The 25801-nt window shown below is 43.2% G+C and overlaps 2 protein-coding genes across 4 annotated transcripts in view; one reads left to right on the top strand and one right to left on the bottom strand.

Moving 5' to 3' along the window:
- Trim37 (tripartite motif containing 37) overlaps positions 1 to 24978 on the top strand; it is a 123650-nt gene extending 98672 nt beyond the window's left edge. For 2 of the 3 annotated variants that reach the window (XM_075991200.1, XM_075991201.1), the window contains exon 25: positions 24701 to 24978. In XM_075991200.1, coding sequence (XP_075847315.1) covers positions 24701 to 24845 — 145 coding nt within the window. In that variant the 3' untranslated portion in view covers positions 24846 to 24978. Of the gene's footprint in view, positions 1 to 19249; positions 19337 to 24700 lie in introns of those variants that run through there. The other variant, XM_075991202.1, reaches the window with a different exon arrangement.
- The window catches only part of Ppm1e (protein phosphatase, Mg2+/Mn2+ dependent 1E), a 136750-nt gene continuing 112100 nt past the window's right edge, over positions 1152 to 25801 (bottom strand). Inside the window, exons 2-7 of the mRNA XM_075991205.1 lie at positions 23188 to 23306; positions 18978 to 19177; positions 15646 to 15834; positions 12178 to 12321; positions 11885 to 11978; positions 1152 to 6068 (exon numbers count right to left, since the gene is read on the bottom strand). Coding sequence (XP_075847320.1) covers positions 5017 to 6068; positions 11885 to 11978; positions 12178 to 12321; positions 15646 to 15834; positions 18978 to 19177; positions 23188 to 23306 — 1798 coding nt within the window. The 3' untranslated portion in view covers positions 1152 to 5016. The remainder of the gene's footprint in view (positions 6069 to 11884; positions 11979 to 12177; positions 12322 to 15645; positions 15835 to 18977; positions 19178 to 23187; positions 23307 to 25801) is intronic.

Genomic DNA, 25801 nt, shown 5'->3' with positions numbered 1-25801 from the left:
TCCAATGACCTTTTGGGGGTTCAGACCCACGGGCTGAAAACCACTGCTTTGCTTTAGATGCTTATGCCCTGCATAGTTGAGTTCACTTCTCTTAATACATTCTCCTTTCTGTGACTGTTCCTCTAGACAAAACCCTTCAGAAAGACTTAGAGCCGCCACTCCCTTATTTTTTTCCTTTCAAGACGGAAACTCAGTGACATGGACGAAAGCTTAGGCAGTTGGGTACAAAGATCTAAGAATAATAATAATAATATGAGGAATCTCTGCTTAGCTCAGGGCAGGCTCCACCCTTCCTACCGTCTCTTCTACAGGCCCCCTTTTCTTATCCCAGTTAAACCAGTGGGCGACACAAGAAGAAACCCCTCTCTTTCTCTCTCTCTGCTGTTTTTTGTTGGGTGGGTGGATGGTAATAGTTAAAGCATCACGATTTGCAGCTTTCCATGTTCATAAGGTATAAGAAAACCTCCATCTCTAGTATTGGCATGCACACTTTACCCAGTGTAAGAGGAGTGGCCCGGTTGTTAGTTCTGCTGCCCAGTTCCTGGCCACCCTACTAGTTTAGCCCTTCCTTGTTATTTAAATAGAAAAGGTGAGGTGATGTGGGAGATTAGCATTAATGAATAAAGAAACTGCCTTGGCCTGTTGATAGGGCAGAACTTAGGTAGGCAAGGAAACGGAACTGAATACTGGGGAAAAAAGGGCAGAGTTGGAGAGGTGCCATGGATCCACCAGAGACAGGCACTGGGAATTTTACCTAGCAAGCTGCTGCCATGTGGTGATACACGGATTAATAGAAATGGGTTAAATTGAGATGTAAGAATTAACTAATAAGAAACTAGAGCTAATGGGCCAAGCAGTGTTTTAATGAATATGGTTTCTGTGTGATTATTTTGGTTCTGGGCAGCTGGGACAAACAAGCAGTCTCCTTGCAGCAACCCAGCACTTGGGAGTCAGAGATAGGCGGATCTCCAAGTTTGAGGCCAGCCTGGTCTGGTCTGCATAATGAATTCCAGGACAGCCAATGCTACATAGAAATAAAAGATTTTTCAACGCCCCCTGAAGATTGTGAGGGTTTTATTTAAGGCTGAAGAATTTGTCTAGTTTAAGTACTGAGTAACTCAACTTAATACTTTATGAATAAGACAAATAACTTTTTTTAATTGCTGAGTTTTATTAAGATATTGGCAAAATTTCAACATACTCCTTACCTGAATAAACAGTTTTAATAAATAAAACATGAAAGATCACTTATGATTACAACTCAACTCAAAAGTGATCTGTAGAGTGGGTTTGTAAATCGTGACTTCACTCACTTCACTCCAGAGAGAATTCTTTCCAGAGAAATGTCATGAATAAGAGAAAGCTTGTCTCTCACCAAAGAGCACCTAGAGAGATTACAATGATGTATCTGCATTATCCATACATCAAAGATAATTAAAGTATTTCCTTTTCAAGAGCAGCTGCTTGTCAGTGGAATCCCCTGCCCTCGCTCATGTTTCCAATTAGTAGAATAAATGGACTTGAACAGATAAAATGCTGCTGAAGGACGCAATGGCATTTTTCCGGTCACTTCTATTTGTCTGACTGCTATAATACTTGCTATCATTTGTTTTGAAGAAACAACCATCTTTTCATAGATCAAAACAGAAGAGTGGGGGGTTTTGTCTTTTATCCTGATTTTGAAAGGTGAAAACAAATCTTTTAGTAATTCGTGATCCAAAGAAAAGTTCTCCCAAACAAAGATTTGAACAAAACTGTAGTATCCTCTTTTGTAGCCTTGGTGAAAAAGCTCATTGAGTGAGAAAATTAAGTTTAAAAATTAAAATAATTTAGATCTTTTTCTCACAAAAGCCCAGCAAGCCTTTGATGGGGAGGAAGTTCCTGAAGCACAGCAGCTTATCTGCAACACTAAAGTGCATCCTTTGTCTGCCCCTTGGATGTTGCACTTGTTACTGGCACAGTGTTCTAGCAATGAAGTGTGGTGGTCATGAAAATGCAGTGTTGATGCTGTACCACTATAAATGTGGTCAGGGTTAGACTTAGTGTTGACATTGCTGACATTGTCCTTTGAAAAGATGTTGCTTTCAAGGTGCCTCCTACTTAAATTAAATGCAACATGACTCTAATTGTATTACTTCAAGGACAATGGATGGCACTTGTAGGTAAAGAAAAAGTATATACATGCTTTTTTCTGTTTGACCTCTGTTGTACAGACATAAATAGAATTAATAGCTCCAATATTTGGTGCTGTAATGTTGCCAACTTCAGATAGCTTTCCCAATGTACATATCTAAAAAATAGTGAAAAAGGAAACCTTTGAAATTAGGGACTGATGCCCTTTGCAACTCACAGTGAATGTACAAGGAGTGGTACCCTCAGTTGGTGACTCGAAGTCTGCTTTCCTATCAGTACTACACTTTCTTGTCTATATTTGTTTTGCTATTTCCTACTGTAACAAAACTGGTTTAGCAAGCAAACAAGTTGATGCAGATCATGGTAACTGAAAAGGGGACACTGCCACTCTTTAAGGATCGAGTGTTGAACTTTCACCACCACTAAATTGCACAATGAAAGAGGTACAAAACACATAATTCACAGACTATACCTCAGCATTTACAGTGAATATATATTGTATAGATACTTTTATATCTGTCTAATATTTTTACAATCACCAGATACACCATCATTAAATATAAGTTACAGAAATGTATAGATACCATTAGTTAGAGGGTTACTTATTGCTTACATTAGCAAGCAGCAAATGAGGGCAGAGGATTTGAACTGAAGGGAACTACTTCCTATCACCAGTGGCATTAAGGTTTAACACTGCATTTCACAAAGCACTGCTTCTCGTCTGGTTTATAGAACCAACAGCAGCATATATCAGGCCAATAACCACTACTTTAATATTATAGAATGTTATGTTAAAGGACTTACCGTACAAATGGTACCTAACTACTTTATAAATACGCACATTGTGAACAGATGAAGAGTTAGTTTTTACAGTATTGGATTATTAACTTGGCCACACTAGAAGTACTTTTCTCTATTTTCTAGAGAGCTAATGACATGAGAAATGGAGTTAACACTGCTGTGTATCAGACCTACAGATCAGACCATCAAAATCGGGTCTGTTTGCCCCAGTTTCACCACCATTTCTACCCCACCAATAAAAAGCCTATCACCTCATTTTTTTCCTTCTTTTCTCCTTACTCTGATCAAAAACATTACCAATAGATAACCACTGAAATTCTTCTAAATGTACTTAGCTATTTTGGGCTATGATGTACACCTATATTCTGCTGCCTCTGTTTTCTTGTTTGTTTAGAAATTTGATTTGAAACTAGCCCTGTACTTGATGGGCTGTCAGCAAGATCTAGGCTTCAAAAAATGACAGACGTGAGTGAGGTTCATTTATGGGGCAGGCATCAGAAAGATGATGAAATCCTAATCCTGTTGAGGTGGAGCCACATTTATTCCTTCTCCGCAGTGTGTCACAAGACTCCAAATACTGAAAATCTTCACTTAGACTCAAAGCTTGAAAAATAAAAGCTGTAGGTTAACAGTTTAACCACTGCTGAAGAACAGCCAGGTTTTGGTCTTTAATGGTGTGATGTAGCTCTGCTGGTTCCTGTGATATGCTCAAATCATCCAAGTCTGACATTGAGGATCTTAGTGCTCTATGGGTTGGAGAATGCGGCGTGTTATGTGGAGTTACACAAAACATGATTAGGCAGTGGCTGTGCCTCCACTGTGTGAGCAATGGGTCCAGCTAGGCTACTCCTGCCTGTTGGCCCGGATAGCGCATGGGTGATGGGGTGGGGAACATGGAAAATTTCATGACTGAGATAAACCAGGCTGCTCACTGCATAAATCTGATAAGCGTGTTTGCTGTCTTTAGGTGAAGACATGTTTCTGGTTTGAAACTGTAGGAATGGCAAAAAGTAGATCATTTAAAACTGTAGGCTATAATTTAAGTATTGAAATGAAAAGCACATGACCTGTCAGTGTGGTCTGAAGCGGGTGGCTGGGCTCTGGCTCGTCTTCCACTCAGAACTAAGCAGCCCTGGCCCTCAGTAATTTGCATTGTGCTGTGCACATGGCCTCTGGGTTCACACTCAGTCTCCATACCAATTCATTCCCTTGGGGAAAATCATTTTAGAGAAGTTAAAACTGTCATGTTTTCATTATTCAAACTACGTTTTAGATTATAGTAATATATGCCTTTGCTGTTTGTAAACTTCTTAAAAAGCAGAAAATAGAAAAGTGCTATTTCCACAACTCCTTTAAATGGCATTTGAGTCTTCTGTCGTACCTGCCGTCATCTCTTCACCACTTCTATTCCTGAGATGATGGTCCTGTGAAGAGCATCACAGGTGGCAGCCAGCCGACAGGGGTCTCCTAAAATGAGTAACAAAACTCCACCAAAAGCACCATAACAGGTTATGAAACTTTCAAATAACTAAAACCCTGTGAAATAGTTTAATTTAAAATATTCATAGTTGCCTTTCATTTTCTATGAAAAAAAAAGAATACATTATCTTACTGCATACTGCCTTCAAGTCTGAGAAGATGACACTTTGGTACTGGTTCACTATCAGCGGTTAAGACCCGTGTGGCTTTTAGTCTTCACTCACCCAAACAATGTAATTCTGCACTGTTTCCTTTAGGTTAGGCACAGCAGACCAAATACCTGCAATTTCCATACCGTATATCCTAGCTGGAATAACTTCCAAGCTTCCACTAGTGACATGAAGGGATGGTGGAGAGGGAGCTGTATGTAGGTGTAGACACATCACAGGGACCAGTTGTATGGTTTTGCTAGTGAACCCGCCAATACTTTTGTTTTTAAGATTGAAAACACTATTTTGAGTTTCCTAGAGATCTATGTACATTTAAGGATTGAGCCATCAATGGATTCATAATGAAGCACATGTACTTTAGAAATGTCTACCTTGTTTCTACTCTGAGAGTTGTGTTTTGAGAAAGCTAGCTAACCTACATTGAAGAAAAGTCTTATATTTTATAGCTCCAGGGAAGGTCTGGGCATGGAATATCATTACGCTTTCTAATCTTCATGTTTCCGCTATATCCTTCCCAACTATTTTCCCTCCATGGCAAAGAACTTCTTAACATCTTGTTTCTCTTCCCACTTCGAGTAAGTGAGGAGAGGCTAATGCCTATTTTGTGAGAAGGCTCTTGAGCAGCAAGAAATGAATAAAACTTTGGATTAAACCTGAATCCACGCTGCCTTTTGGAGTAGTGGTGGCGTAAATGATACAATCTAGACGCTGTTTTCCCCAGGGATTTGAACTGTTCGTTTTCCAACCCAGAACAGACAGGAGACAAGCTCTCCATTCTGCATATCTGTTGCCCTGTTGAACCCAAATTAAAAGAAGCCAGAAACTCTCCAGCACCACTCCGTTCAGGCAATGATGACTTGACTGATTTTTCCTCCATTATTAGCTCATTAAGATCTGCTTTCTTTGGTGCACCCGGACCAATCATCTCAACTGGTGGCAAAAACTGGGTACTGTGAGGTTTGCTTGCTTCTATGTGTGTGAGATCTAGGTAGTCTGGGTCTTCCAGCACGTTGATTTGGGGCCCTGGGCTCAGGCTAGTTCTATCAGTGAATGAATCCACACGCCCCTCATAGCCTAGATCGGCTGGTGCTGAGCACTGGTGCTGAGGCCAAGGGCGTTTGCACTCTCCATGATTTTCCTTATCATCCCCACCATCTTCTTGCCCTCCTTGAAAAGAGTTGTCTGTCCACTCTGAATCCTCACTAACATTTACAGCTTTGTTCATGTCCCTCAGGAATACCACAATAACAGTGATGTTATCACTTGACCCTGCATCACGAGCTGATGCTACTAATTTGTGGGCAACCATGCTGCTGTCTCCATTATTCTCTTTCAAGTGGTCAGACACAACCTTCACTGCCTCATCAGGGTTCACGGTATCATAGAAGCCATCACAGGCCAGAATGAGGTAGTCTTCAGTCCCATCCAAAACAGTTGAGGCAGAATCTGCATCTCCACAGATATATGGCTTATGTTCAGCATCTCCTGTGGGAATTAGAGGGGAAGGTCATCAGAAGGCAAGTGTGGCTCACTTATGTTTAGAATGCCTGTGGTCAATACTAGGATTAGTTGTAATTTAATGGGAAATTTTGATTTAAAAATTGTAATTGAAACACTTGAATTCTATGTTACTTGGATGTTGCTTATACTTTAATCCCAGTTTAAAAAATACAAGTGGCAGGGCTCAATTCCGCAATTCCTGTATAGTCTTGACCTTGTGCCTCTGGCTATGGTTTAGGCTTTGTTGCTGTACTGAAAATATCACTCATGCACAGGAGAACTGTTGGTTCAGTAGAGTTGTTCTCTTACTGGTGATTAGACTTGGTTTAATTGCAACTTGAGAACATGGGGGTGGGCTGAGTTCTGGCTGTTTTTCTCATTAAAGAATTTTCTATCACTCTTCTGGAAATTATTAAGTAGGTTCATGTTGTGAACATGGAGAAAGGTTTGAGTTATAAGAGACTTAAAAACCAAGTGTGACTCCCTAAAGCTAGAGAAACGTGTGGGCCTTATCCACAGTCCCACACAAAGAGCTACGATATAGACTACTTGGTTTCTGGTGCACTCGGCTTCCCTTTGATGCTGTTTTATTTAATGGCTGGAGAAGAGACAGGAAGCCCACAGTAAATGTCTTGTCTTCGGAGATGACCACCTGTGTTGACTGCTCACCCTTACTAACAACATACGCAGACACAAGGCAGAGTTAGGAAGTGATGTCCAACACACTAGAAGCCTTGAGCCCACAGGCAGGTTTCTCTTCTGGCTGCTGAGATCACCCATCCTCTAGAGTGATTTCGAACTTGAAGATATAGACCTTACCAGATTCCTGCATTGTTTTTTTCTGTTATTTTTCTTTAGACACTTGGAAGAGAGCCAGCTGTTGTCCTTAGCCACCAAACGGTAGTGAAGTAGCACCCTATAACTTAGTGTTTAGGACGACAGCACTGGTGTCAGACTGCCAGCTCCCGCATTTGTTGTATACACAGCTCTCCTTAGTTGCCACCTTCCTCTGCCCTAGAGAGAAGATAGGCTGTGAAGGACTGCCTGGATCAGGCTGCTCTGTAGGCATGCCTATGACTAGGAGGGATTTTTTTAAATTGGGTTAATTGAAGTGAAAGGACTCAGCCCACTGTGGGTCAGTTCTGGACTGACAAAACCAGCTAAGTCCTTGACACATATATACATTTACTTGCCTTTCTTCTTGACTCTGGATATGCTGTTTTAAGTTCATACTGCTGTGGTTTTGGCTGTGATGGACTGTAACCCAGAATTGTAAGCTAAACTAGATCTGGTCAGGACATTTTATCACCACAGCAGAAAGGAGGCTAGGATGGTGGCCTTACTATATAGTTCATTAATTCTAGTATCTGGTGTCAGACATGTCAGATAGCCTCAGAACACTTCAATAGGAGTCCTGTGGATAAGCTACAAACAGCGTGGGCTATATGCTGCATCCAGCATGTTGAATAGCTAGATATTTACTGGATATAATTATTTAGGTTAATGTATTTGTAAGTAAGAAACAGGGGCTTTTGACTTTACATATTCCCAGCTTCACGCCTGTTCTCACTTGGATCACTGTAATCCACTATTGCCTACTTGGTTTTTTTGTTTTAGCCAAGGTCTCATGCACATAGCCCATGCTGGCCTCCAGCATGCTTTGTAGCCAAGGCTGCCCCTGAATGTCTCTTGCCTCCACCTCCCAGCAGCTGGAATTGTAAGTGTGCACAACCACTCTTGACTCTTAAAAGCATGGCTTTGACTTCATTTCTTACTGTGATGTCCCAGACTAGTGAAGCTCATCCTAACTTCTAAAGGTAAGAGCAGTACCCTCACCAGTCCACTTTACTTCATTTCCCCTATTCTACCTGATAGAAATACTATTTTCTGAACTCTGCTTCTAAAAATAAATGTGATCTGAGTTACACTATTCCAGAAAAATCTTGTTAGTGCTAACAATGAGAAGACTGGCACAACTGTTGGTTTAGAACAGAGCACACGAGATTCGCACAGAGGAAACAGTGCCAGAACTCTGGCTTTTCAGCGCTCCAGTGTTGAGAGTCAAATTCATGGCATTTCGCCCCCAAATTTGGTAGGAGGGCACAAATACCCATCTCCTGGTAGAGATGGCAGCATCCTGTTGTTCTCAGCCTCCTCTGTCCATATGCTAGAGAACGTACATGCCTCTGTCAGCTTTGGCTCATCAATGAAGGGCTTCTGGGGTGAGGCAGTGGAGAAGCTGGAAGTGGAGCCGAACTGTCCCTTCGCCCCTTCTCCTGTCCTGTGAGCCCCCAAATCCTCCTTATTCATCGACTCCTTAAGCCACTTAAACTAGATCTTGATAGATTCATTACTTTCTTAAAAGAAAATTGTAAGACTTTTTTTGACTTGAGAAAAATTCCCTCAATTTTTCTACAAACAAAACCAAAGGAAAAGCCCATAGTCCGTACCACCACTACTTTTGGCTTTGGGATAAGGTAGAGTTGACCTGTATACCCTACCAGAGTCAGTTATTTTGTTCCCTTCTCTCTGGAGCTCAGGCAAAGGACTCATTTTCAATGCTCATCTACTTACTTCCTCTTTTCTTTTCTTTTTTCTTTTTGGCTTTTTGAGACAGGGTTGCTTTGTAGCTTTGGAGCCTGTCCTGGGGCTAGCTCTTGTAGACCAGGCTAGCCTCGAACTCACAGAGATCCGCTTGCCTGTGCCTCCCGAGTGCTGGGATTAAAGGCATGTGCCGCCACCACCGGCCCCTACTTACTCTCTTTCTACAAATATATTCAATTCTACCTTTTTTTTTTTTAACACTGTAATATGTAGCCTAGATTAGCTGACACTAACTCCCAGTCCTATCAGCCTCCCAAGTGCAGAAATTACAGGCATGTGCCACCATGTCCATCTTTTTATATCTTAATTAGTATATACTTATACCAACTTAAAACATTTCTCTCAGATACTACCAATTATTTCCTATTTAAAATTCCATTTCTTTAAAAATGTATTTACGTGCACAAATGTCTGGGTATGTATGTTCACCACTTGTGTGCCTGGTGCTGGAACATGTTAGAAGAAGGCATCAGATCTCCTGGAACTGGAATCAACAGATGGGCATGGGCTATCCTGTGGGTGCTGGGAATCAAACCTCTGCAAGAGCAACAAGTGCTAAGCCGTCTCTCCAGCTCATAATTCCATTTCTTTTTTTTTTAAACCCATCTCTCACAGGACCCGACTACCCAAGTCTAGAAACCCTCTTTTCCTGGTTTGTTCCTTGATCTCATAGTACAACCGTTGTGGCTAAGAATGTGCTGGGCTCCGCTCATATTCTGCCGCCTCACACAGGAATCGGGAACTGGGCTGGTACTTTCCCAGTACCAAGACATTAACTTTCCAAGATCAGTAGCCTATATAGTGGCAGAGCCAAGATCCAAACCTAGACTGCGTGGCCACTGTGTTAGTTACCCTTAAGTCATGGGCCTCATCTTTACACAGTGTATGTTTTCTGGGCAGTGTTACTCATGCCTGTAGTTTTCAACCTGTGTGGGTGCACACATGAGAGATGAAATGTTGTTGCCAAAATGGAATGAGTTACTAAATCCTTGCTCCAACTCAACTTTCAGCTAAACTCCAGATCTATATTTCCAAGTACACTCAAAATCTCTTCTAAGACATCCCATCAGTACCTAGAACTGAAAATATGTCCAGCTGAACTCACCCCCTGCCAGCTGCTACTGCTTTATTACAAATGCTTAGCGTCTTCCTACTCACAAGTCAGAAACCTGGAAGTTGGTTTTCCTTGTCCTTACATACTATCATCTGTCTCAACAGTCCGCCCTCCCCCGTGTCTCCCTTTTTAGATGTCCTCGTCTCCAGCAGTGCACTCACAGCTGAGTTCTTCTACACTCGTCTGTATTTCACGTCGTCACTGCAAGTGCTTGAAAAGACACACCTGCTTGTGTGGTCCCTGTGCTTATTCACCTGGGAAGTCCAGAATACTTGGTCAAATCTGAAGCCCATCACAGGCTGGCAGGAACACTTCTAATTGACCACTCCACTGTCTGCTCTTGCCTGCACTCACCGCTATTTCTAAAACTATTTCTCTCCCTGGGGTTTCCCTCCCTAAATGTAGTATGTCACCCTATCCAGCTGAAAAGTCATTTTATCTGTGATGTTGACCTTGTTTCATCTTAGGTTGTCCGTTACTCGAGGACATGCCTACTCTGCTCTGGTTTCACCTTGTGCTCTCTTTAGAGTCAGGGCCAGCATCTACTTTTTCTTATCTCCTGGCAAATACAGTCCGAAGGAAGAGGAAGGGGTCTTAAGCACCTCTAGTTGTCAAAAATAATTGTATATATGAGTGTATTAAAATACACTAAAGGCTTGCCAGGTGGTGGGGCGCACACCTTTAATCCCAGCACTTGGGAGGCAGAGGCAGCCTGATCTACAGAGCGAGTTTCAGTACTTGCTCCATAGATACTGAAAAACCCTGTCTCGAAAAACAAAACAAAAAACAAAAGTGTATTTTAAGCTCAAGATTTTCCCCCTTTTGGCCTTGTTCCAGAATACCTAATAGCTCCTTCACTGTGAAGTAAAATTATTCTTCATGAGGTATTTATACTCATTAGCTCTCTATTTCTCATTCAGCTCCTGGTGCTCATATCTGGGGCAGGTCACAGCTGGCCAGCAGCACCTTTTCAAAGAGTGGGAAGAACTTAAACCAAACCAAACCTTTTAGGTTTCCTCGTTCTGGAATCTTTGGTAACGATGAACTAAATCTGACGATTAGATATGAACTTTGTGTATGCTAGCTCTATGTCCAGTTACTTGCTTGGGGAGGTAGAATTTAAGGGTTGTGGTACGCATGCATATCTGCCTATCTACCCATGAAACACACACTTATTTTTCAAAAGCTGGCGATCCCAAACAGTCAGCTCTAAGCACACAGACGAGCAACACTGAGTGGATTCTGTAGGCTTCCATGTGAGTCTGTGTTGAGGAAGGAAGAACGCTGGGAAGCTGACAAAGGCAGGCACAGCCAATTCCTGAAGTCACACTATAATTTTCCCCATCATTGTTGAGCCTTTTTATAGCCTTTTAAACAGACTGAGTTTTAGGGAGCCCAGTTCCTTTGGAAGCTTGTAAGGGCTGGGAGTGGAGCTGGGTGGGTAGAGCCCTTGCCTAGAATGCATGAAGCCCTAGATTCGCTCCGTAGCATGGATGAGGAGAAAGGGAAGAAGAAAAAATAAACTTGAACGCAGGATTATCTGACAGATTGTCTTTTCTGGGCCAGGTATGGTAGTACACACTTTTAATACTAGCGCTCCAGGCAGAGTCCACTCTGGTCTATGTAGACACCCTCTCTCCAAAAAGATACAGTCCGTATTTAGAAAATAGTTTTGTATAAAAAGTGTGTTGTTTCTAGGAGTTCTGCTCACGTCATTTTATAATTCACCAAAAAAGAAAGAGGTAAAGATAGAAACAATATGAAATTTGGAGAGACTTCCATTTTCTGGAAATATAGAATGAAACAAGCAGTATGGTTTCAAGTAGGTTTGCACACTAACCTGGAGACCTCTGTCAAAGGAATAGAATTGAGCATTCCTTGAGATTTTATATATATGTATATATAGAATGTATAAATAGCCAGGTGTACTTAAATCATTAAAAAGCATCCAGCTGTTATCTTAAACAGTAATAAACACTCTGAGCAGATAAGTTAGCATCTCAAGTTCCTTCATATCAAAGTTAACACATGGCAGAGAGGTAGAAGATTTTGGAGAAACAAAATTAATGTTTTTTTTTCCTACCTATAGCTCTGGATACTGATAGACTTCCATTCACCCTCCAGGCACCAAACCAAACTACACAACCTCCAAGGGCCTCAATTCGCTGCTTTTCATCCTAGAGCAGTGCAATAAAAAGCAAATAATTGGATTCAGAATTTATTCATCCACTTTACAGTAAACAGATATACTGCGCATCATCTCTGTGAAGAGGCTTTCTGTATTTCTCCTTTAGGGGCATGGTATAGTTGCTGAGATGAAAGGCAATAATAATAACTGCCTCTAGGACATGCTTGAGTATAACGGACCATACATACCTCTCTGTCTGGCTTGTGTGGCTTCATGAGCTCGACAGCTTGACCCTTCCTTACAAGCATAACCTGGGAATCGCCCACCCATGCCACGTGGAGCATGTTGCCTCTGATAAAAGTCACTACTCCTGTGGTCCCACATCGTAAGCTCTGAAAATAATTTAAGACCATAGTCAAAAAACACCAAATTCCCATTCAGAAGCAATTTATAATTCATACCAGCTGCATTTGAGAGACAATTAGTAATTTGTTTCATATTACAAATTCATGTTTCTCAGAGCATTTTCTTTATTTGGAATTTTGAATCTTTTTATTTGTATTTTTAATACTTCCTGAAGTGAACACGCATTAATTTTGCTAAAAATAACAGCTTTATAGCTAAAAAATATCTTCAAAACAATAAACTACTTTTGGGTACTAGTTGGGGATGAGTTTCAGTTTTGTCTTATTTTTGAAATAAAGTCTCTCACTGTGTAGCTCTAACAGCCTGGAACTTGCTATATAGACCAGACCGGCCTCAAAATTACACAGGTCTACCTGCTTCTGCTGAGATTAAACATGTAATACCACCATTATTGTGTATATAAATGCACTTGATGTGCATTTATATACACAAATCCACTTGATCTGTGATACACTGGACAGGAATGATTATCAGGTTTAAGTATAGATTTTTTAAGAACTGGGCTTGCAGCTGGAGAGAGACGGCTCAGTGATTAAGAGCACTGGCTTCTCTTCCAGAGGACCCCATATGGCAATGGCCACAACCATGTGTAACTCAGTCCCAAGAGATCTAATGCCCTCTTCTGGCCTTCATGGGCACTGCATGCATGTGGTGCACAGATATACATATAGGCAAAAAAAATACTCATAAAATATAAATTAGCTAATTAATTTAAAAACTGGATCAGGTGAGAAGGTCAGAAGGTAAAGGCACTACAAAACCTGATGACCATAGTACCATAGTTCAACCTCTGACTCTCAATATGGTGGACAATAAAGAACCATCTCCTGAAGTTGTCCTTCCCTCCACATGATACTGTGGCATACACGCACACACCCCTCCCCACACACACACAATACACGAATGTGTTTAAAAACATGGCATATTGTGACTTGTCCAAGGACTGGTAATCTCTTTACTGTGCAAACACTTTAAGTCTTTGTTCTTCCTGGTTCACTGTTAAATCCATTCCACCACCATCACCCCTTTCTTTTAAGACTGGGTCTGACTGTCACTGTGGCTAGTCTGGAACTCACGGAGAATCTTTTGTCTCTGCCTCCCAAGTGCTGGGACTTTCTTTCTCTCCTTCTCCCTACCCCCACTGTTTGTATATCAAGACAGGGTTTCTCTGTGAAATAGCTCTGGCTGTCCTAGAACTCGCTCTGTAGACCAGGCTGGCCTCAAACACAACAGAGATCCACCTGCCTCTGCCTCCCAAGTGCTGGGATTAAAGGCACGCGCAATCACTTCCAGGCAGCCTTAGTCCTTTTTGTTTCTGACCTACTGGGTTGTCAGTGAGGTGATGTAATTGTTGTGTGTGTTTGTGTGTGTGTACACAAAGTATTTTCTTAGTACAAAAGAAATGTCCCCAGTCTCTGGATATCATGGAGCCAAGACAGCATATAGTCACTGAAGAAAATGCTTATATACCTTTAAAAACAAAAACCAGAACAATCTTCCCCACAGTATTTTTAGGGAGCTTTGATTGGAAACACTGCATAGAGAACTAACAGCCTGGGGTTTCACTGCAATAGCTACCACAGTACTTAAAGCTCTTGATCCTGCTATACTAAAGTGACATCTCCATTTGACATGAGTCACCACCAAATGAGCATGAGTCTGTTACTAAGGACCTGGCCCAAATTAGAACGAGTGCGTCAGGGTGGTGAAGGGCTTCTTCTATCCAATGAGAAAAACAACTTCTCTTTTTCCCTATATAGGAAAAGTTTGTTATAAATCCTCACCCACCAATAAAATGTCTTCCCACACAGAATGTTGAAAAGCTCAGCCCTCTGGAACACAGGATAAAGACACTTCAGTGCATATGCCCTGGAGAGAACAGGAAGGGGGAGGGCTGCCCACAACAGGAATAGCTACTCCCCAGCAGTAAGGAGCACATGGAGGCACAAGAAGGAGAGAAGCGACTTCTGAGAGGACCCTGAATTATGTGGAGAACTCTGACAGGACAGAGATGGCACCACTGATGGAGCAAGCAAGGCAAGCACTGTCGGGACGTAGGAAACAGCACATAAGATTAGGAAAAAGACAAAATGACGAACCAGTGCTCACACTGCTGAATACAGGCTGCCGCTCCCAAGGCTCACAGTGTCCCTCCACAGAGGCAGGGCTAAGGAAAGGGCCGAGTCCACTGGGGTCTTGTTGTGCAGCCCTAGCTCTACGTGTGGATCCTAGTTGTTACTATAGTAATTTGTGTATTAAACCAAGCTTAGGGCTCAAGGTAGATACTTCTCTTGGCTTGTTGCCAAATAGTTCTGGATTCTTCTTTCATTAATTTTAAGCCTCACTATTGCTTTGCAGCATAATTGCAAGATCAGGGAAATGGGATCAAGTAATTAATTTTCTGGTCTTTTCATTTTAAAAGTTCACATTTGAGTCATGTGATAGAAATGTTAACTTGTTGTGCATATCTTAATATATAATTAGTTTTGAAAAGTTAAAAAAATGCCTTTTTCTTTTGGCACTCCCCAGCTAAACATCCAACATGGGGTATTACAACATAGAGAACTACAGGTAATTATGTTTCAGTGCACAGCATGATGTATGTATGGGTTTTTGTTTGTTTTCTTTTAGACTTTAATACAGAACCCCTCAATTTCATTCTAAGTTAAGTGCTTAGTTCTGACCAGCCTTAGCAATATAGGACATGAGTTCTGTCTTCTCTTCTTATTAAGAAGAAATCAGTTGTAGGATCATCTAAGGACTCTCCGAGCTCTCCATCGGAAATGTTCCCTGGAGAGAGATGCACGGTGACCACTGCCTGCTCATGCAGAAGGAATGGATGGAAGTCATCCCAGTTTCTGTTTCCTTTGTAAAACTATTGTTTTCAATCCACCAGGTCCAGGCTCGAAGCTAACAGGTAGTAGGGAAAAAAGAAGCAATACTCACCTGCCAAATCCAGCAGCAATTCTAGAAAGGGGCCAGACAGCCACAGAATGAGTTTCCTTTACAGTGAGTGTTTCATTGTGTCCCTCAAAATTATTCCTCAGGAGAGATCTGGGTTTAGAATTGAGCAGAGTCCAACAAGTAGCTCAAGTAAGTGTGTGTGTACGTACATACAGTTTAGATAATGTGTACCCAGAAAGAGAAAAGGCCAAAGTGTGTGTGTGTGTGTACAGTTTAGATAATATGTACCCAGAAAGAGAAAAGGCCAAAGTGCCCTTCAGCCACAGAGACTGGATTGAACTTGGCTGGTGCACTCCTAGCTGGTGTTCACAAGGACGTGGGCATACCTCCCTGGCTGCCTTCTGCACAAACCGCTCATCCGTGACACGGAAGGCCCGGCAGAGAGCCTCAGCAGGATCATGGGGGAACATCTCCTGGCGCACTAAGTTAACATGTAGGTGAACGGAGGCATAAATGGCAGCGTCCACTCCCCCGTGGCCATCAAACACTGCAAAGTAAGCTTGTTCCTCCTGGTCCTGTCAATAAAGACACAAAGCAGTTAAGGAATGGGGCACAGTACCATCCAAAGGAGCCGATGCCCTGGAAATGTCCATCCTCTACTGTGTCAGTCAGATAAGGGGACTGATGTTTCCCTTTGCCGCCGCGCCTGATGAGCTGCCGCGAGCTGCGCTGCTAGAGCACTGTTTACATCATGCCCAGTAGCGCAGGCCGAGGGCCCTCCCAGTGAAACTTGTGTACCATGGAAACACCCACATGCATTTGCTTCGGAACCATAGTTAGAGGTTGGGAGGAGGAAAAGGAAAGAAGGTATGAGAAAAAGTGAGCAAAAGCTGTTCCGGATTGAGTACTTCTTTCAAAATACCAGAGAACAATAAAAGATAATTGGCTTTCCAGCACAAGACCAGTTTTGTGCAGGGTATCTAAACTACATGGAGATAAAGACAACCGTTCCTGGTCACATTGAGTTCCTACCATAAATAAGTCTTTAAACTTGTTAGCCAATCTTGAGCTACGTATCAGATGCCCAAGTGCCCTGTGTGGCTGGCACCATCGCTTCAGCTCCAATCTAAACTTGAGCGCCTCATTTCTCAGAAAGGCCGGCTGCCAGCAGTGGCCCTTCTACCATCTGTTGTGTCTTGAGTTCACTCTCCAAGTGCCAGATAGTTGGCCACTCTCTTCATTTTCAGCTCAGATGTGAGTCTTAGCTCTGTTGGTAATCTGCGAGTCGCTCAAGTTTCATGGTTACTAAGTTCCCTTGAGGCAGCGGTAGCTAATGGCTTCATTTGGGAATCTTTACATTTTTTTCCTTGGGAGTCTGGGTTCTGTCATCCTGAACCAATCTTTTCTTTGGGGGATGTTTTTGCTTGCTTGCTTTAGGTTTTTTATTTTGTTTTTTGTTTGTTTTCTTGTTATTTTTATTTTGTTTTTACCTATCTATTATTTTTGCGGCAGTGTCGCATAGCCCAGGTTGGACGCAGATGTGCTGAGTAGACGCGTCATTCTCCTGTCCACCTTCACACCTGTGTCTCTGTGCTTTGGAAATGGCTCTAGCAGAAGCACTGCGTCTAGCTGTCCTGAGAGTGTCACTCAGAAAAGGTGACGTCCTGTCACTTACAGGCACTACCTCTAGTGTGTCTTGCATTTCAAGCAGAACAGTCTATGGTACTATCGAAGACTGACAAAGCAGAATTGTCTAAAAATAAATCCTGACACTTAGAATTTATATCTGGACTAAAGTAGTACACAATTCCCAGCAACTCAGTATAACAAGAAGAAACAGCAGCCAGGAGGCAGCATAAAGTCAGGGCTGTCACATTGGTCGTGGAATCTCAGCATGCATGATGCTGTATGTTTCACTGCACAAACTTTCTTTTAAAGCAGTGTAGTTTCTTAAAGCAAAAAAATGATAATTTATTAAAATAATAAAAAATAAAACGAATGTCACTGTAACCCCACTATCATTTATCTATATATATCATTTATCTGTATCTCTGTACATTTGTGGCTGGGTTTTGTTTTGGTGATGGTGATTATTAGGACTTTGGGTATGTGAGATAAACCTTCTACATCTGGGTGTGCGTGTGTGTGTGAGTGTGTCAGTGTGTGCTTTGGTTTTTGACACAGGGTCTTGCCTTATAGCTATTACCCTGCCTCAGCCTCTAAAGTCCTGGATTACAGGTGTACACCACCACACCTGGCTCTGGTGGGGTTTTTTGTTTGTTTTGTTTTGTTTTTTTCGAGACAGGGTTTCTCTATGGTTTTAGAGCCTGTCCTGGAACTAGCTCTTATAGACCAGGCTGGCCTCGAACTCACAGAGATCCTCCTGCCTCTGCCTCCCAAGTGCTGGGATTAAAGGCGTGCGCTGCCTGGCTCTGCATTTTTAAAGTAAAGATCACACTATATATGAAATTTTATGTCCTGCGCTATGTCATTAACATTTCTGCATGTTATTCAAAGACATTGTCTTGAATAGATTGAGATACATTTCCTTTAATGATTTTTAGATCATTTCTGATTTATTTTTATTAATAATGTTGAAATACTTATCAAACACATACTTAAGACTTTGCTGTATTTCCATTGTGATGAAGAATTTTAAATGAAATAAAGTTATCAGATCAAGGGTATGAGAATTTGTAACACTAGATAATCATAGCTCAGTAGTCTTCAGTCCCTGCTTTGGTGCATCAAGGTGGCTCTTTCCGAGATAGGCCTCTGCCTGTTTTTTACATTTGGAGACAAATGAAAACCGCCAGGTCAACATCCTGAACAGCATCCTTCAGTAGGTGTAGTCTATGGGGACTGTTTAGGAGGGAGCCTTTGGGTCACATTTGCACAGACAGCACTGGAAACACAGATGGAAAACGCAGAAAGGCTGCTGTCTTTCTAAGCCCCAGCTGCTAACCTGCATTGCTCTTTAGCCCTTGGCAGTCCATGAAGTTTAAAGTTAGTAGCTACGTGAAGGAAATATTATGCTGGGTATAAATCACTACACCGCAATTTTCAAGTTATAGACTTAGAAGAAAGAAAGGGTGAGTGACAGGCAGAGGAAGCAAGCCCACCTTTGTTTGCATTAGCATAATGCGCTTACTAGAAAAGAGACGACAGCAAGAATGTGGTTATTAAGCTGACACGGCTCATATGGATCTAATCTGTCAGTCACAGAGACTTGTGGAATGTAATTCCAACTACTTCCTACCTCAGAGACCCAGATTTTAAAAAGAAAATCACATGTACTCAAGTTGTCTCAGCCTTAATTTATTCTTTTATGTTGTGTTTTTTGTTGCTTCAGCAACATGGTGTTGTTCTGAGAATTCACTAAGTCACTTGACTTTACTCCAGAAATATTCTCCTTTTAAAAACTGTATTTCAGTATAATGGTTTTCTTTGGTTGCTAATAAAATGCTTTAGAAGCTTCCAAAGAGACTGGTAACTTCCCTTGCTTTCCTGGATAGGAACTGGCTGGCTGTCCAGAAGAGGTTTTTACTCTCCCAATTTTGAACCATGTGAGCCTATTAAAAATAACATAATGTTCCCGGTTTGGAATGATCTGAACTTACTCAAAATAACAAAACAGTTCTATTTTCTAGTGCAGTCCACCTCCCTCCGTCCGGCGAGTGACGGACCGTGTTGCACCAGCTCCCAGAATGCCCTTTACCTCCAGGTTGAAGAGCATATTAAAGTCAGGGATGCAGACATGCTTGTCCTCCATTTTCCTTCGCATGTTTTTGATGGCATGAATTGATGTTTCATAATAAATCTGAGGCCTCCTGCGCAGAGGGAAGTCCTTAACCCAGCTGCAGCAAATCTCGTGTAGTTTGCTGAAGACAGAACGGGCCAGTTTCACTGTCTCGATTTCTGTGAAGGAAACAGAGCCCCGGTGAAGAGCCATGTAACACTGCTTTCCTCTCCCCTGCTTGGGAAGGACAGAAGCAGCCACCCCAGCTGTGTCCTCCTGAACTCAAGGAAAGGAACACTGCTTCTGAAGAGAAAAAAATAACAGCCTGCCAGCTGCCCCCAAGGTCAACCCCTGGCAGGGGACCTCCAGTCAGGCCAGGCTTGCTCAGTGTGATCTCCAGCCCTCTGCCCTCTAGGCCAGCGCAGCCTTCACTGGACGCTGCTGTGGCTGTCATGTGGAGAGCCGAGCCTTCTAGGCTTCGAAGAACGGCTGAGACACGAGTGCAGGTTATGCAGCCGCTGGAGCGGGAAGACGCGTGAGGACAGCTGGCAGACTGACGGCTCACTCTCACTTCCTCTTCCTGATCTCTTATGTCTTCTCTCTAGTGAACAGACCATCATTTGGAACTGAGTTACATATTTTCTTTGATATATTTATTATTATTAAAGTTTTAAGCAGTAGTTTAGCCAATGGAGTAACTAATGTGCTAAAGGTGTGTTTACTCCGGAGGACAGCCTGAATTCTCTCTGTGTGTATTGTGGGAGTCTTCACCTAAGTGCACTACTTTGATTTTTTTAAAAATATTATTATTAGGGTCTCATTATGTAGTCCTGGCTGCTCTGGAACTCACTCTATAGACCAGATTAACCTTGAACTTGAGGTGCCTGACTCTACCTCTGGAGTGCTACGATTAAAGGCTTTATTTTCAATTGCTTATTTATTCAGCCAAAGTCTTGCTAGGTTGCTCAAGCTGGCCTTGGCCTTGAATAATTGACACCCAGTTGCTTTACTTTCCTAAGTGCAGGGATTGCAGGCATGCGCCACTACAGCTGGCTTCTATCACCTTTACTGTCTGACGCAATAGTTAACATCTGGCTGCTGTGGCAAATTTCTGTCCCATGGCACATGGCCAGTGTGTGTTGAAGAGACTATAGCTAACGTCTTTAACCATCTATTCAGGCTGTCTTCCACTCTCTTTGTAGCTCCTCAACCAAAAGAGGAGGTTTTCGGTACTTTGGGTGTTCCTGCAGAAAGTTGCTTTACTAAATCCGACACAGCTTGGCAGCCTGAGGAAGTATGTGGCAGACGGGCAATGGCTACAGATGCTTCCTCTAGCCTAGAACAGAAATCCCAAAGAGACTGTGTGTTCCTCAGCAGCATGGACCTAGGACTTCCATTTCTTTATTTCCAATCTTGCTTTAGCCTTGAATCTGTGACTCCAGTTCCACTCTTGTGCATAATTCTTACATGATTTTTCTTGTTTTGTAGTGTTAGGAATAGAACTTGGGGCCCTGACCATGGCAGGCAGTGTATGTACTGTATCCCCCTATAAAGCCCAGGCCGGCCTCAAACTCAGAATCTTCCTCTGTAGACTCCCAAGTGTTGGAATTAGCTTCCCAAGTTGCAAATTGCCACACCCAGCAAACACTCATCCAGTCCTTTTTGAACAGGGTCTCACTCTGTCCCCAGGCTGACCTGGTCTCAAATTCACAGTGCCTCAGCCTCCTAAGTTATAGGTAGGTGTCAGCCACTGCCTCCAGCTCCATTTTTTTTTAATGATTATATTTAGAAAGCTAGGCTCAAGGATTTTATTTCAGTTTTTCCTTATTATTAATATACAATAGTCCTAGCCGATCGCTTTTGAGCCCTTTAACGTTTTTCTGTGTTTGTTTTGAGACAGGGTCAACAGTGTCCCTGTAGAGTTCTCAAGGGGCTTTTTACAGGGTCGCCCAAGACCATTAGAAAAAAACAGGTATTTAAGATTCGTACCAGTAGCAAGATTACAGTTGCAAAGTGGCAAGGAAAATAATGTTACTGTGGTTGGGGCAGCAGGAAGGTTGAGACCCACTGTCGTGGACCCTTGTACAGCTCGCACCTAGTTATCTGTGCTGAGTGGATAAAGGATTTGCAGGGAGTTGAGAATCTCAACAGCATGGAGGCATTTCTAAGTGATCACCTAGAAAAAAATTGAAACAATGTGACCAGTGCCATCCATTTTTAAAAAAAAAATCCTCCCCGTTTACTTTTGTCACCTTGTAAGGCTGAGACAGTTCTTCAGAGCCAGCATTTAGGGCAGCACTTCAGTCCCGAGACAGTCTCCAGCAAGGGTGCTATAGGAAGAGCATTAGCGTCTACGTAATAGCCACTTGAGATGGGAAAATAAAACAAGATAAGGGGCGTGAAAAAGTGGGAACCATCCAAGTAGCAGTCCAGCCCTCACGGCTGTAGATCACTTGCCAGTCGTTAATGTCGTTACTGTCCCTGTGCTGAGCTGGAGCCGAGTCAGCCATCACCCCGCTGCACTGAAGCAGAATCGAATCTCTCATCTCTTCATTACAAGGGTTTCACTTGCGTCTCCATTCAAGAAAGACAGCTTTGTGGAAGGAATTCCACTCAGGTTGGCTCCAGGACAGCGTGGCTCTAGGTGAAACAGTTATTCTCAGTTGAAAACAAGCAGTTCCTCCTGGATAGTTTCTGTCCCAGTCTGGAGACAGGAAGAGCAGGAACGCCGCAGTCTCTGGGCCGTCTTTCTATTTATAGCGCTTGCTTTGTTCCTTATGTACCATGCTGACGGGTGAATGCTCTGAATAGAACAGATGGGCCAGGCATGGTAACACGTATTGTGATCCTAGCACCCAGGAGACTACGACAGGGGACTGAAGCAAAAGGCCAGCCAGAGGCTACATAGTTGAGACCTTGTCTCATAGCTAATAAATAACAATAAAATATTCCCCTTAAAATTTTGGAATAGTGAGCTAGGAATGTTACACAGTTGATAGAACACATTCTTACCACTTAAGATACCTCAGGTTCCATCCCCGGCACCAAAAATAGAAGTGCATGGTGGGGTAGTCATGCTCTGATTTTATAAAAATCGCTTAACTGCTTTCAAATATGTGTAAGCCCAGTGCATCAACTGGAGGCCAGTGGGGTGGCACATGCCTGTAACCTGGCTGCTCGGGTTGCCGAGGTGGGAGGATAGCAAGTTTCAGGCCAGCCTGGGCAATTGAGCAAGACTCTCTTTCAAAACCGTGTGTGTGTGGTGTGTGTATGTGTGTGTGCACGTACGCATGTGTATGTGTGTGTGTGCGTGTGTGTCTGGAGATGTAACTCTGAAGGAGAGTGTCAGGTCCAAGGTCTTGGGCTCAGTTCTGCTGGTGCCAGGGATGCGTGTGGGTGTTGAGTGTTGAGCATCTTGTCCTTGCTATCAGCAAAGATGCAGAGTGACTGACGGAGACAAAGGACGTGATGCACCTGCCGGAGCTCTGTTGTAATAGAAAACTGAACAAGATTGATGAGTTTGGTTATAACTGACTTTTTAAAACTTGTCTGTACTGTATTCAAGATCAACTGAGGGGCTGGAGAGATGGCTCAGTGGTTAAGAGCATTGCCTGCTCTTCTAAAGGTCCTGAGTTCAATTCCCAGCAACCACATGGTGGCTCACAACCATCTGTAATGGGGTCTAGTGCCCTCCTCTGGCCTGCAGGTATACACACAGAATATTGTATACATAATAAATAAATATTAAAAAAAAAAGATCAGCTGAGCCTCTTAAACTCGAAAGGGGCATTTAGGGTGGTGCAGCCGTGGGTAAACAGTGCACTATAGGCAGGTTTTCTCATACTCTTTCGTTATTGTACAGACAAGGTCCTTGCCCAAGCCTAAATTCAAGTGGCCTTCCCACCCGGGCCTGCCAAGTATCTGGGACCCTAGGTCCGTGCTACTGAGCCAACTTGTGTGCCATCTGTCTAGAAATCACATCCATTTCTTATTTTCAATACTTTCCGTGTACTAGTTCACTCCTTAGATATATACGTGGATTTTTCTTCTTGCCTCTTTTTGCTGATGTTTAAGAAAAAACTCCTGGATAAACTCCTGGATAGCACTAGATAGTCACCAGTGGGGGGTATATGTCCTGGAAATTTAAGGTGCGCAGACATTTTGAACAAACAGTGGAGAAGGTGCTTACCCACAGTCCCCTCTGTGCCGTCCGTCTCCTTTGGGATGCAGTGAGCAGAAAGGTCACTCTGGAGGACTTCGTCTGATGTGGCTCTGGCTAAAGCAGCAGCCAGAAAGGAAGGGCAGTTACTGAAAGAGAAGCACAAGGCATCCTCAGTAAGAACTTCGACGTGAAGCTTTGGTATAGCGTAACACCTGCCGTGTCTTATCCCAGAACTGCCCAGGCTAGGTAGACAGGTGGTAAGCAGGGCAGCTGAAAGATAAGCTTTATCTAGCGGTGCCTACCTAGACTGGGTGCCAGTCATGCCATATCCTTAAATAGGAAAAAGACTGAGTTATGAGGAAGTGGAAGGGCGGGATGAAATACTTCAGGCTAGCGTTGCACAGGCTGTAAGAGCTTGAGAGAAGTCACAGGAATTTTTGAGCAGGTAAGTGCATGGTGATGAGATAAGAACTAAAATATTCCCTTGTTTGCTGTGCCAAAGGAAATCAGAATGTAGCAAGAATGAAAATCCATGGAAGGGAGGAGGAGGAAGCGGGGAGGACGGGAGTAAGAGCATGAGTCAGGGAGGAGGAGGAAGTGGGGAGGACGGGAGTAAGAGCAATGATGGGGAGGAGGTGGGGCAGGAAGAGGAGCAGGAGGAGGGATGGGAGGAGGAAGAGTAGGAGGATGTATTTTGGAGAAAGATGCTGTAGAACTTGCTGACAGTTGTGTCGAGGTGAGTGAAGGGCTGAGAGTGAGTCCTGAGTTTGTCTGAGCAGCTACGTGGGAGGACAGGAACCAGGACAAGAGGCTTGAGGACGTGGGCTAATGTCGAAAACAAGAGTTCATTTTAGCTGTTAAGCTGGAAACAGCGATGAGATATTTTATAAAGGTATAAAATGATTAACTGGATTTTAGAGAGGGGTTCAGATGTTAGGAAATTGGGAATGACAAACTCTAAAGCGACAGGAATAGAAATAGTCACACAGGAGGCATCGGAACAACTGTGTTCTCCTTTGTTGCTCTGTGCCCTCCGTTTCATATGCTGTGGAAAGCAGGGCAGCGGGTATTTGCCTTGTTAGTGCCTGAGTTTTCATGTGAAGGCAACTGTAGACAAGGAGCTGTATCGTGGATCTCACTAGCATATGGAGAAACCTTGACTCCCAAGCCTGAGCCTCATGCAGTTGTGGATGAGGTTTTGGGAGACACTGGAGGGGGGTCACATGTGTGGATGCTGTGAACTCTGACCAGAAGGCCGTGGCAGAACTGTCTGTAGCAGGCCGCGGCAGTTTCTGCTCTCACATTGTTTTAGCATGCATGGCTCCAACCCAGGCACACTACACTAGCGCAGTGCTTTGCCGTCGAGTCCCAGCTGCAGGCCCCATGCTGTTTTAGAACCTTGTCTTTTCACGTAGTTTGCTGCGTTCCTTTACGTGGGCTAAGACTTGGGAACTGTTTTTCTGTATTTTTGGGGTGGGGTGGGGTGGGGGGAGTAGGCTCTTTGGCTATCCTGGCTTCTTGCTTTCTTCCTTTCTCCTAGATTGCTTGTTCTTGGAACCCAGCAGCCATACTGTGAGGAAGCCCAAACCAGCCAACTTGGAGAAACAGCATGTCAGGGATCACACGGATATGAGCTGAGGTCCCTGCCTCCAGCTGGCAACCACCACCAGCTGCCTGATGTGTAAGTGCACAGAGCTCCAGACAACACCAGTCTCCAGCCTGAGGCTTCAGATGTGGGACAGAGATGGGAACTTCGCTGTGCCAGTCTGAAATCCTGAGCGAGAAACTATAGTATAATAAATGACTTTATTACGCCACTAGGTTTCGTCTTGATTTGTTAGATAGCCACTGTAACCGAAAACCCAGAATTTTAAAGCTTGCTAGAAGATAGGAACCTATAGAGACTAAAAATAGCTAGGCATGGTAACGTATAATCCCAGCACTCCAGAGGCAGAGAGTCTGTGAGTCGGTCCAGCCTCCCCACTCCCCCCAAAGGACTGAAAGATGGAGGAACTCGAAGAGGAGAGTCGAGGCAGTTGAGTGTTTGAAGAGGGGAACGGCTGCTAAGGGGACCAGATGTGGACCAGAAAGGAATATTTAATATAACAACATGTAAAGAAACCATCGCTGACTGGGCACCAACATAATTTAATGGGAGGGAAAATGTCTCAAAAAATGGCACCGGGGGAAATTAAGCTTGATCCCCATATATAAAAGCACCAATTAAAAGTGCATTGCATGGGGGCTGCTCATGCTTGTCTAGTGTGCAGAGACCCTGAATTCAAGCCCTAGCTGCTTCCTCTCTCCCCTAAAAAAGAAGAGACAATTGACAGCAAGCATTAATATGACATCGGACGCCAGGACTCTGTATACAGCTGAGTGGGCACAGAACAGTCAGCATAAAGTTGCTGTATCTTCTCCTAGAGATATATGCCTTAGAAATGAAAGCGCACATCCACACCAAGGCTTGTATGTGGACGCGCATCTCAGCAGGAATAAAATGCATCAGATACAGAGTGCAGTACCTTTTTAATATTTATTTTATGAGTAGGGGTGCTTTGCCAGCATGTAAATCCATGTACCATGTGTGTGCCTGATGCATGAAGAGGTCAGCAGGGATCATCAGGTCCCCTGGAACTGG

Source organism: Microtus pennsylvanicus, chromosome 11, assembly GCF_037038515.1.
Source record: "Microtus pennsylvanicus isolate mMicPen1 chromosome 11, mMicPen1.hap1, whole genome shotgun sequence".
In the NCBI taxonomy this organism is placed as follows: domain Eukaryota; kingdom Metazoa; phylum Chordata; class Mammalia; order Rodentia; family Cricetidae; genus Microtus; species Microtus pennsylvanicus.
Note: the sequence above shows the minus strand (reverse complement) of the source record. Positions and strands in the feature narration are given on the sequence as shown.